The sequence below is a fragment of the Nerophis ophidion genome, linkage group LG23 (assembly GCF_033978795.1).
Source record: "Nerophis ophidion isolate RoL-2023_Sa linkage group LG23, RoL_Noph_v1.0, whole genome shotgun sequence".
Lineage (NCBI taxonomy): Eukaryota > Metazoa > Chordata > Actinopteri > Syngnathiformes > Syngnathidae > Nerophis > Nerophis ophidion.
Window position 1 is genome coordinate 36,063,371 of NC_084633.1, and position 12,548 is coordinate 36,075,918.

The 12,548-nt window shown below is 34.3% G+C and overlaps 1 protein-coding gene across 2 annotated transcripts in view; it reads left to right on the forward strand.

Moving 5' to 3' along the window:
- usp43b (ubiquitin specific peptidase 43b) overlaps positions 1-11,669 on the forward strand; it is a 321,262-nt gene extending 309,593 nt beyond the window's left edge. Inside the window, exons 15-16 of one of the 2 annotated variants that reach the window (XM_061884275.1) lie at positions 5,157-6,101; positions 10,897-11,669. In XM_061884275.1, the coding sequence (XP_061740259.1) occupies positions 5,157-6,101; positions 10,897-10,907 (956 nt within the window). In that variant the 3' untranslated portion in view covers positions 10,908-11,669. Of the gene's footprint in view, positions 1-5,156; positions 6,595-10,896 lie in introns of those variants that run through there. The other variant, XM_061884274.1, reaches the window with a different exon arrangement.
- The last annotated feature ends 879 nt before the right edge of the window (positions 11,670-12,548 follow it).

A 12,548-nucleotide genomic window follows, 5' to 3' on the forward strand; every position in this document is an offset into this window, starting at 1 on the left:
AGTGACGCTAGTTGGAGTTGCTCTATTTCGCTTATAAAGCACTCTAAAATCTATCCATTGTTCTATATACGTATACCGTACATTCCGGACTATAAGCCACTACTTTTTTCCTACATTTTCAACCCTGCTGCTCATAAAATGTATGGATTTTTCTTTGCTGACAAATTAAAAAAAAAAATATATATATATATATATATATATATATATATATATATATGTATATATATATATACATATATACACATATATATATATATATATATATATACATATATATATATATAGACGAGTCCGCTCCATTTAGTGTTTTCAACCAAAAGTGGAAGTGCCGTTCAGTCCTTGAGGCGTCCATAGCGTTCCTACTAGTATGGATTCATCATTCATCCACTTAAGCATTTGTAAGTTTTACAATATAACTAAAACTATTCTTACCTAGTAAACCGACCCATGTGTGATGCCTGTCGGAGTGTTTTCATCCATATTCGTACGTGCTATCACAATGTATTCAAACTAGCGTCGTTAGCTTTATACTCTTATATATACTCTTATATTTATATAGCGCTTTTTCTCTAGTGACTCAAAGCGCTTTACATATTGAAACCCAATATCTAAGTTAAATTTTAAACCAGTGTGGGTGGCACTGAGAGCAGGTGGGTAAAGTGTCTTGCCCAAGGACACAACGGCAGTGACTAGGATGGCGGAAGCGGGGATCGAACCTGCAACCCTCAAGTTGCTGGCATGGCCGCTCTACCAACCGAGCTATACCGGTTGGGAAATATGTTAGCAAATATGCTAACACATTTACGAGTGTCTGTGTAAGTATTATTAAATTACAATTATTTTTGCATTGTTTCAGTTTCGTAAATTCCTCAGTAAATTCACCAAAACGTCTCTGTGGAGTTTTTGAGTCCATGACCATGATTTCTGTTTTGTTTGATCGGCCGTTTTACTGCCTTGTTACACACACACCGTTAAGAAACAATTAAGGTATGTAAATAAAAATTTAAAGAATCTTACCACTCGTTAGCGGCACCTTTTTTTTTAACAATTTGTGAGGATTATAATTAATTCTTCATCTAAACGGGAAGATATAAACATCCCAGTGAGAGCAGACAGTGTACAGTAAGTGATTGTTTTATTATTTTTTGTCGTTAGTATTTCTTTTCCAGCACTTAGCAACAGTGCTACATGATGTTAGTGTCCTTTATTGAAAGGAAAAGTGAACATTATGACGTGTTTGTGAAATGAATACACTGCTGTATGCTTAATGTATTTCATTTGCACCCACTAAATTTTAGAGAAAACATTTTTCCCATATATTAGCCGCATCACACTATAATATATACGTTCTGAAATAAGTTATTTACCCTGAAATATTCTGTGAATGTGGATTTACATACTTTAATTGTTTACAAACGGTGTCTGTAACAGGGCAGGGCAGGAAAACGGCAGATCAAACAAAACAGAAGTCATGGTCATGGACCCACTAGCTACGCAAGCTAGCTCTCCAGTCAGCTAAACAGACTTAATAACTCCACGTTGACGTTTTGGTGAATTTGTGAAAGTGAAACAATACAATAAGAATGCTAAAACAGACACTGGTAAAAAATGTTAGCATTTTAGCTAATGCTAACAACGCTGGCTTGAGTACATTACGATAGCAGGTACAAATATGCATGAGACCACTCCTACAGACATCACACATGGGACGCTTTTGTAAGTAAGAATAGTTTTAGCTACATTGTAAAACTTCACTGTACAAACATAGATAAACACATACTGTACTTATAAATTCACTGTACAAACATACATATGCACATACATGTAAATATACTGTCACTGTACAAACTGTACAAACCCCGTTTCCATATGAGTTGGTAAATTGTGTTAGATGTAAATATAAACGGAATACAATGATTTGCAAATCATTTTCAACCCATATTCAGTTGAATATGCTACAAAGACAACATATTTGATGTTTAAACTCATTATCGGTATTATTTTTTTTGCAAATAATAATTAACTTGGAAATTCATGGCTGCAACACGTGCCAAAGTAGTTGGGAAAGGGCATGTTCGCCACTGTGTTACATCACCTTTTCTTTTAACAACACTCAATAAATGTTTGGGAACTGAGGAAACTAATTGTTGAAGCTTTGAAAGTGGAATTATTTCCCACTTAGGTCGTTCAATAGTCCGGGGTCTCCACTGTCGTATTATACGCTTCATAATGCGCCACACATTTTCCATGGGAGACAGGTCTGGACTGCAGGCGGGCCAGGAAAGTACCCACACTCTTTTTTTATGAAGCCACGCTGTTGTAACACGTGCTGAATGTGGCTTGGCATTGTCTAGCTGAAATAATATACACTGCGCTTGGATGGCAGCATATGTTGTTCCAAAACTTGTATGTACCTTTCAGCATTAATGGTGCCTTCACAGATGTGTAAGTTACCCATACTTTGGGCACTAATGCACCCCCATACCATCACACATGCTGGTTTTTGAACTTTGCATCGATAACAGTCTGGATGGTTCGCTTCCCCTCTGGTCCGGATGACACAATGTTGAATATTTCCAAAAACAATTTGAACTGTGGACTCGTCAGACCACAGAACACCTTTCCACTTTGCATCAGTCCATCTTAGATGATCTCAGGCCCAGAGAAGCCGGCGGCGTTTCTGGATGTTGTTGATAAATGGCTTTGGCTTTGCATAGTGGAGCTTTAACTTGCACTTACAGATGTAGCAACCAACTGTATTTAGGGACAGTGGTTTTCTGAAGTGTTCCTGAGCCCATGTGGTGATATCCTTTAGAGATTGATGTCGGTTTTTGATACAGCGCCGTCTGAGGGATCGAAGGTCACGGTCATTCTTACGTGGAGTGATTTCTCCAGATTCTCTGAACCTTTTGATGATATTATGGAGCGTAGATGTTGATATCCCTAAATTTGTTGCAATTGCACTTTGAGAAATGTTGTTCTTAAACTGTTTGACTATTTGCTCACGCAGTTGTGGACAAAGGGGTGTACCTCGCCCCATCCTTTCTTGTGAAAGTTTTTGGGAAACTGTTTTTATACCCAATCATGACACCCACCTGTTCCCAATTAGCCTGCACACCTGTGGGATGTTCCAAATAAGTGTTTGATGAGCATTCCTCAACTTTATCAGTATTTATTTCCACCTTACCCAACTTCTTTGTCACGTGTTGCTGGCAACAAATTCTAAAGCGAATTATTATTTGTACAAAAAAATATGTTCATGAGTTTGAACATCAAATATGTTGTCTTTGTAGCATATTCAACTGAATATGGGTTGAAAAGGATTCACAAATGATTGTATTCCGTTTATATTTACATCTAACACAATTTCCCAACTCATATGGAAGCGGGGTTTGTACATATACACATACATGTACGTATACATTTACTGTACAAACACATATATGCATACTGTACATATACATACACTGTACATACACACTTACTGTACATTTAAAATTCACTGTACAAACATACATGTACACATACATGTAAATATACATTCATTGTACAAGCGTACATATACACATACACGTAAATATACATTCACTGTACAAACATACATATACGCATACATGTACATGTACATTCACTGTACAAACATACATATACACATACATGTACATTCACTGTACAAACAAACATATACACATACATGTAGATATACATTCACTGTACAAACATACATATACACCTACATGTACATGTACATTCACTGTACAAACATACATGTACATTTACATTAACTGTACAAACATACACATACATGTAAATATACATTCACTGTACAAACATACATATACACATACATGTACGTTCACTGAACAAATATACATATACACATACATGTACATATACATTCACTGTACAAACATACATATACACATACATGTACATTCACTGTACAAACAAACATATACACATACATGTAGATATACATTCACTGTACAAACATACATATACACATACTGTACATATACATTCACTGTACAAACATACATGTACACATACATGTACATGTACACTCACTGTACAAACATACATGTACATTTACATTAACTGTACAATCATACACATACATGTAAATATACATTTACTGTACAAACATACATATACACATACATGTACGTTCACTGAACAAATATACATATACACATACATGTACATATACATTCACTGTACAAACATACATATACACATACATGTACATGTACATTCACTGTACAAACAAACATATACACATACATGTAGATATACATTCACTGTACAAACATACATGTACACATACATGTACATGTACACTCACTGTACAAACATACATGTACATTTACATTAACTGTACAAACATACACATACATGTAAATATACATTACCTGTACAAACATACATATACACATACATGTACGTTCACTGAACAAATATACATATACATTCACGGTACAAACATACATATACACATACTGTACATATACATTCACTGTACAAACATATATGTACATATACCTTTACTGTACAAATATACATATACATTCATTGTACAAACATGCATATACGCATGCTATACATGTATTCACTGTACAAACAAACATATACACATACATGTACATATACAAGTACATATATATATACACACACATAATCACATTTCACCAAACACATATTAACATGGTTGCCCCAGGGTAAACTGGGTAACACATGGCACACTGACAAAGCTTAACCTATTGTTACTATAACAATCTACAAGGTTAGTACAGGTGGCTTCTCTTTCTTCTCCTCCATTTTTCTGCATTCTTTTGTATCTCTAGGTATCATTACATATCTGTATTGTTGAACAACTGTATTGTTGATAATAGAGGTTAATTATTGGTATTGTTCATAATCGACTAAGAGCTCAGGGGGCAACCCTGCCGCGTGGAACGATAAAGGTGAAAATATTCAGATTGAATATTATTTTTGGGCCGTCAGCGAAGAAAAATCCATAAGTTGGTGTTCCACCTGTCCTGACCTGCATGCAGATCGCATCTGCAACATTTTGGAAACATTATTTCTTATTAGATAAAGAAAACATTCATAAAGTCATGAGATGCTAACACGTGTGTTTGGTTTTTTTCCGGTAGATGGATTTGATTCCAAACCGTTTGTCCGAGGAACCCAAGGGAAGAGTCGGAGCATGAGGTCGCCAACAAAGCCCAAGGAGACTTTGGGCAAAGTCCTGCCGCTGCGATGGTCCTTCGGGACCAAGGACCGGCTCAAGCATTCGGCCGAGACCCAGTCCAAGGAGCTGGTGGAGTATCTGGAATCCGGGCGCCGCCCGCGATGTACCAAAGAGCCGATAATAGCGCTGGTGGCCACCCCGCCGCAGAGGCAGAGGAACCAGGGCAGGCGCGAGTGTGGATCCCCGAGCGGGAGCAGCCTGAGCTCCTCGCCCAGAGTCCCAGAGGGACAGAGTCGTGGCTTGGAGAGACACCTGGTAGTCGCCAACGGCGTCCAAGCCAGGGACGACGGTTCTCTCAGGCTGCGGTCGTCTCACAGAAGAACCAGGCAGGACCAGGGCAGGACCGTGGACCTCCAGCTTCAGAGGGTGGCGGTCTTAGGGTCTCACGCCAGCCACAGTGCACCTCCGAGCGGGGACTCCACACTGAGGAGGACCAAGGTGCATTCAGGCGCACAGAAAGAACCTGCGGGACAAGACGGCCTCTTGGCCTTTTTTAAACCTCGGAGAGAAGTTTCCCCGCTGAAGGACCAGGAACCGCGCCTGAACGGCTACGGACACGGCCGGAAGCAGGCGGGCGGCGACTGGACCCGGCTGTCGCTCTCCAACGGGACGCTGAGGGAGGAGCGGCAGGCCGGAGCGAGCGCCTGCCGCAAGCTCAGCGCGCGCCCGTCTTGTGCCGACTGCGCCGACATCAAACGCGCGCACAGTTCCAGCAGCATCCAGACCAAGCTGGACTTGACCTTCCGCCGCTGCGCCTCGCTGCAGAGGAACGGGGACACGGCGGCCCCACCCGCGCCCCGCGCCCTGGCCACCCTGCAGAGGGCCCCATTCAGTACCACCTCCCTGGGTAGGCCAGAACCTCTCATTAGATAGTCCGCTTCTTGGTACTGGACTCTTCTCAAGTCTTAGGCCAACAATCACTAGTAGGAGTGGCATGGAACATCTATTTCTGAATGAATCGAGATTCCTAATCCATTTAAAAAATAATAAAAAATGTGGGGGGGTTGTTTTTTTCCTAAATATGTCCATTTTTAAATATAAAATTACAAAAAATACAAACATATATTTAGAAAAAATAATAATAATTCTAAAAATTATTTATATGCAAGGGGTGTCAGAAAATTATTTCCAATTCTCAATCAATTAAAAAAAAGAAAAATAGATTTATTTATTTTTTCTTATACATTTTAAACTATACAAGTAAAACTATATAAAATATATTCAGAAAAATGTTTTTGTTTATTTTGAAAACTATCTATATACTAAGGGTTTCACAAAATGTGAATCTCAAATTATTTGTGATTCTTAATCGGTATAAACAGATGAAAAATCGATTTAAAAAATAATAATTTAATTTGTTATACATTTTTAAATATTCCAATAAAACTAAAAAATACAAACATATATTCAGACATAAATATATATATATGTATATATGTGTATATATATGTATATATGTATATATATATATGTATATATATATATATATATGTATATATATATATATATATATATATATATGTGTGTGTATATACATATATATATACATATATACTGTCAAAAAATGTAGATCTCGAATCATTTGCAATTCTTATTCAGTTGAAGAAAAAATATATTTTTTTGTTTGTTTTTTTCAATATCTGTTGTGCAATACATTTTTAAATATAAAAGTAAAACTATAAAAATACAAACATATACTCACAAAAAATTGGTTTATTTTGAAAATTAGATATATACTAGGAGTGTCAAAAAATGTGATTCTCAAATTATTTGCGATTCTTAATTGATAAATAAAAAATCGATTTAAAAAAACAAGAAAAATAAAAAATGCTTTCCTAAATCTGTCCTGTTATACTTTTTGAAATATTCCAATAAAAATTTAAACACACACATATATATATATATATATATATATATATATATATATATATATATATATATATATATATATATATATATATATATATATATATATATATATATATATACACACACTGTCAAAAAATGTAATTCTCGAATAATTTGCAATTTTTATTCAATTGAAGAAAAAAAATATTTTTTTGTTTGTTTTTTTTTCTAAATCTGTTACATTTTTAAATATAAAAGTAAAACTAGAAAAATACAAACATATACTCACAAAAAAATGGTTTATTTTGAAAATTAGATATAATAGGGGGGTCAAAAAATTTGATTCTCAAATTATATGCCATTCTTAATTGGTAAATAAAAAATCGATTTAAAAAAAAAATTTACATTTAATTTTTTTTTCCTAAATCTTTCCTGTTATACATTTCAAAATATTCCAATAAAAATATAAACAATATGGAATAATTTGCAATTATTATTCGATTGAAGAGTAAAAATAAGTCTATTTTGTTTTTTTGTTTTGTTTTTTCCTAAATCTGTCTTGCTGTACATTTTTTAATATAAAATTAAAACAATAAAAAATCCAAACATATATTCAGAAAAAAAAAGTGTTTACTTTGAAAATTATTTTTATTCTAGGGGTGTCAAATATGTGATTCTCACATCTAAAATTGATCATTTATTTTATTTATTTTTTCCCCGAAATCTGTCTTGTTATACATTTTTAAATACAAAACTCTAACAAATATAAACATATGTTCAGAAAAAAATATTTGTTTATTTTTGAAAATTATTTATTTACTATCGGTGTCAAATATGTGATTTTCAAGTTATTTGCAATTCTTAATCCATTTTAAAAAAAATCCAAAATTGATTTTAAATGTACTTATTCATTTTATTTTTTTCTCAATCTGTCCTGTCCAGCTTCTTAGGCCAAATCATATTGTTGATTTTATAATGTTTTACATTTTTAAATATACAAGTAAAACTGTAAAAAATATATTCAGAAAATATATTTTGTTTATTTTGAAAAGGATTTATATACTAGGGGTGTCCTAAAATTGGATTCTCAAATTATTAGCGATTCTTAATTGATTTTTTTTTTAACTAAAATGTATTTAAAAATAAAAAAGTACTCAAAGAAAAATAATGTGTTCCTAAATCTGCCCTGTTATACATTTTTAAATACAACAGTAAAACTACAAAAAATACAAACATATATTCAGAAAAAAAAAATTCTTTTGAAAATGATTTATATACTAGAGGTGTCCAAACATTTGATTTTCTCAAATTGTTTGCAATTCTTAATCGATCAAAAAAAATCAAACATATTTTTTTTCTTAAATCTGTCCTGCTATACATTTTTAAATATAAAAGTAAGACTTTAAAAGATACAAACATGTATTCAGAAAAAAACATTTTGTTTATTTAAAAAATAATTTATACACTAGAGGTGTCCAAAAATTTGATTCTCAAGTTATTAGCGATTCTAAATGGAATAAAAAAATTAAAAATAAAAATCGATGTTTTTTCTTTTTCTCTTCTTTTTTTGGGTCAGTCTGTCTTGTCCAGCCTCTTGGGCTAAATCATATAGTTCATTTTATCATTTTATACGTTTTGAAAGATATAGGTAAAACTATAGAAAATATATTCATAAAAATGGTTTTGTTTATTTCGAAAATTATTTATATATTGGGGGTGTCAAAAAATGTAATTTTGAATAAAAAAAAAATTTTTTTAATCAAACATTTTTTTTTTTTTTTTCTCTCAGTCTGCCTTTTCCAGCCTTTTGGCCCGAACTTTTTAATGTTATACATTTTTTTAGTTTGAAGTTAATAGTATAAAAAAAATATAAACAGATATTCAGAAAAAAAATGTTTGTTTATTTTTTAAATTATCTATACACTATAGGTGTCAAAAAATTGTATACTCAAGTTTTTCACGATTCCAAATCGATTAAACAAAAAAAAACTATCAAAAATGTATTCATTTATTTTTTTTTTCAATCTGTTCAGTCCAGCCTCTTGGACCAAATCATATTATTGGTTTTATCATTTTATACATTTTTAAATATACAAGTAAAACTATCAAAAATATATTCATAAAATGGGAATAAGCGGTAGAAAATGGATGGATGGGTTTTGTTTATTTGGAAAATTATTTATATACTGGGGGTGTCAAAAAATTTAATTTTCAAATTATTTTAAAAAACAAAATCAAAAATCGATTTTTTAAAATTTATTTATTATTATTTTTATTTATTTTTTGTCAGTCTGTCCTGTCCAGCCTTTTGGGCAAAATTTTGAAATTGTATCAATTTTTTAATTTAAAGTTAAATCTTTAAAAGATATCAACAGATATTAAAAAAAACATTTTAAAAAATGTTTTTTGTTTTTTTTAATTATTTATATATTAGGTGTGTCAAAAAATTAAATTTTCAAATTATTTGCAATACTTAATCGATTAAAAAAAAAAAAAAAAAAATCACTTTTTTTTTTTCTTTTTTCTCAGGTTGTCCAGTCCAGCCTTTTGGGCCAAATCATAATCGTATACATTTTTTTAAATATAAAAGTAAAACTATTAAAAAATATATATATAAACATAAAATCAGAAGAAAAAAATTGTTTTGAAAATTATCTACGGTATATATTAGGGATTTTAAAAAACTAATGATTCTCAAATTATTTGTGATTCTTAATCAATTTCTAAATAATTATTTTAAAAAAATTATTTTTAAATGTTTTTATTTTATTTTCAACCTGTCCTGTCCATCCACTCAGAAAAATCCTATAGTAGATGTAGATGATCTATATCTGCTGTACACATTGACTTTAGACAAGAGAAGTGTTGGATACTTCTCTTGTTGTCTTATTTGTATTGAACTTTTTTAAATTTTTGGCTACAATTTTAGTCAACTAAACCAGTTTCTTTTTATGTAATATAAAAATTGATCACGCTATTTTTTGGAGGAATGTAGTCAATAATAGAACTAGCACCTCTTGTTATTTTTGAAAGTATTGATTCTGAATGGAATCGTTACCCCCCAAGAATGGAATGTTATCATGTAGGGTGTAACATATTTTAGACACCGCAGTATTTTGGTTTCAAAGTCTTCTCAATAGTTCTGTAAAGTGTGACGGCATCAAACTAAAACTTGGCGAGGGTAGTTTTCTTCTGGCAATTTTAGCCTTCAGTAACAAACGACATCTCCCAGAATCCTCAAGGTGGGGACGTTGACCGCCTTAAGCAGGAGGCGAAGCATGTTGGTAGATTTTTCTGGATAATTGAATGTGCCCAAAACAGTTTTGAGTCATGTTGCGAACGGACAGAAAACGAGTCGAAATACAAGCTCTTTGGCCGAGGTAAGAAAGTCTGCTTTCTGCAGAGCCAAACACGCCACTGTCTTTTCCAGCCAAAAAGAGAACAGTGAACCCCCCCACCCCATAAAACAAAGTTAATCGCAGGAAATACGAGTAAGCTAAAAAGCTACTCGATAAATCATTAATAAACCTCATAAACCATCACCCACAAGCATGACCTTTTTACATTATTAAAAGTTAAATTAAATGCTCTGAGAGACAACATTTTCCAGACTACTATAAAAGTAAAAGTTGAAGAAGTGAAGATTATTGGATGTATGAGAACTATCCCTCCGAGGGCAACTTGACAACAATCAACATGTTTGTGAAAGCTTCAAAGGCCATCCTAAATTAGTCAAATACACCATACGCGTCTGTGTTCCGGGCCATTGACTAACAGTTGTGTTTCCCCACTAGTGCCTCTGTGACGTGGCTCAGTGACCTCTGACCCCAGGCGGAGGACGTCTGTGGAGAGAAAGAGGTGTGTGTCTCTCCCCCCCCCCCGCCTTGTCTCACCTGTGCGTGTCTTAAAGTCGATCTATGCACACCTGCAGTCCTGAGAGGGAGTTCTGCTTCCTGGACCTGAGTCGCTCCCTCCAGCGGACATGTTTGTTGTTGTTGTTTACTTCTGGCACTTTCCCATTTCCTTCCAAGTGATGTGTAGTTGTGGTGTACACCTTTAAGAGTCTGCACCTCATGGCTGTGTTGTTGGTGATAGGGGTGTCCTGATCCATCTTCATATCTACATCGTGAATTCCTGAGTGTGGACTACATACTCTAACTCTTAGGACCCAAAAAACTACATATTCTGACTCTTAGAAGCCAAAAACTACACACTCTGACTCTTAGGACCCCAAAAACTACATATTCTGACTCTTAGAGCCAAAAACTACACACTCTGACTCTTGGGACCCAAAAACTACACACTCTGACTATTGGGACCCAAAAACTACACACTCTGACTATTGGGACCCAAAAACTACACACTCTGACTCTTAGGACCCAAAAACTACACACCCTGACTCTTAGGACCCAAAAACTACACACTCTGACTCTTAGGACCCAAAAAACTACATATTCTGACTCTTACGATCCAAAAACTACACACTCTGACTCTTGGGACCCAAAAACTACACACTCTGACTCTTAGGACCCAAAAACTACACACTCTGACTGAGACAACCCAAAAACTACACACTCTGACTCTTAGGACCAAAAAACTACACACTCTGACTCTTAGGACCCAAAAAACTACATATTCTGACTCTTAGGAGCCAAAAACATCACACTCTGACTCTTGGGACCCAAAAACTACACGCTCTGACTCTTGGGAACCAAAAACTACACACTCTGACTCTTAGGACCCAAAAACTACACACTCTGACTGAGACGACCCAAAAACTACACACTCTGACTCTTAGGACCCAAAAACTACACACTGTGATCTGACTCTTAGGAGCCAAAAACTACACACTCTGACTCTTAGGACCCAAAAAACTACATATTCTGACTCTTAGGAGCCAAAAACTACACACTCTGACTCATATGACCCAAAAACTACACACTCTGACTAAGAGGACCCAAAAACTACACACTCTGACTCTTAGGACTCAAAAGACTACATATTCTGACTCTTAGGACCCAAAAAACTACATATTCTGACTCTTAGGACCCAAAAAACTACATATTCTGACTCTTAGGAGCCAAAAACTACACCCTCTGACTCTTGGGACCCAAAAACTACACACTCTGACTCTTGGGAACCAAAAACTACACACTCTGACTCTTAGGACCCAAAAAACTACATATTCTGACTCTTAGGAGCCAAAAACTATACACTCTGACTGAGATGACCCAAAAACTACACACTCTGACTCTTAGGACCAAAAAACTACACACTCTGACTCTTAGGACCCAAAAACTACACACTCTGACTCTTAGGACCCAAGAACTACACACTCTGACTCTCAGGACCCAAAAAACTACATATTCTGACTCTTAGGAGCCAAAAACTACACACTCTGACTAAGAGGAACCAAAAACTACACATTCTGACTCTTAGGACCCAA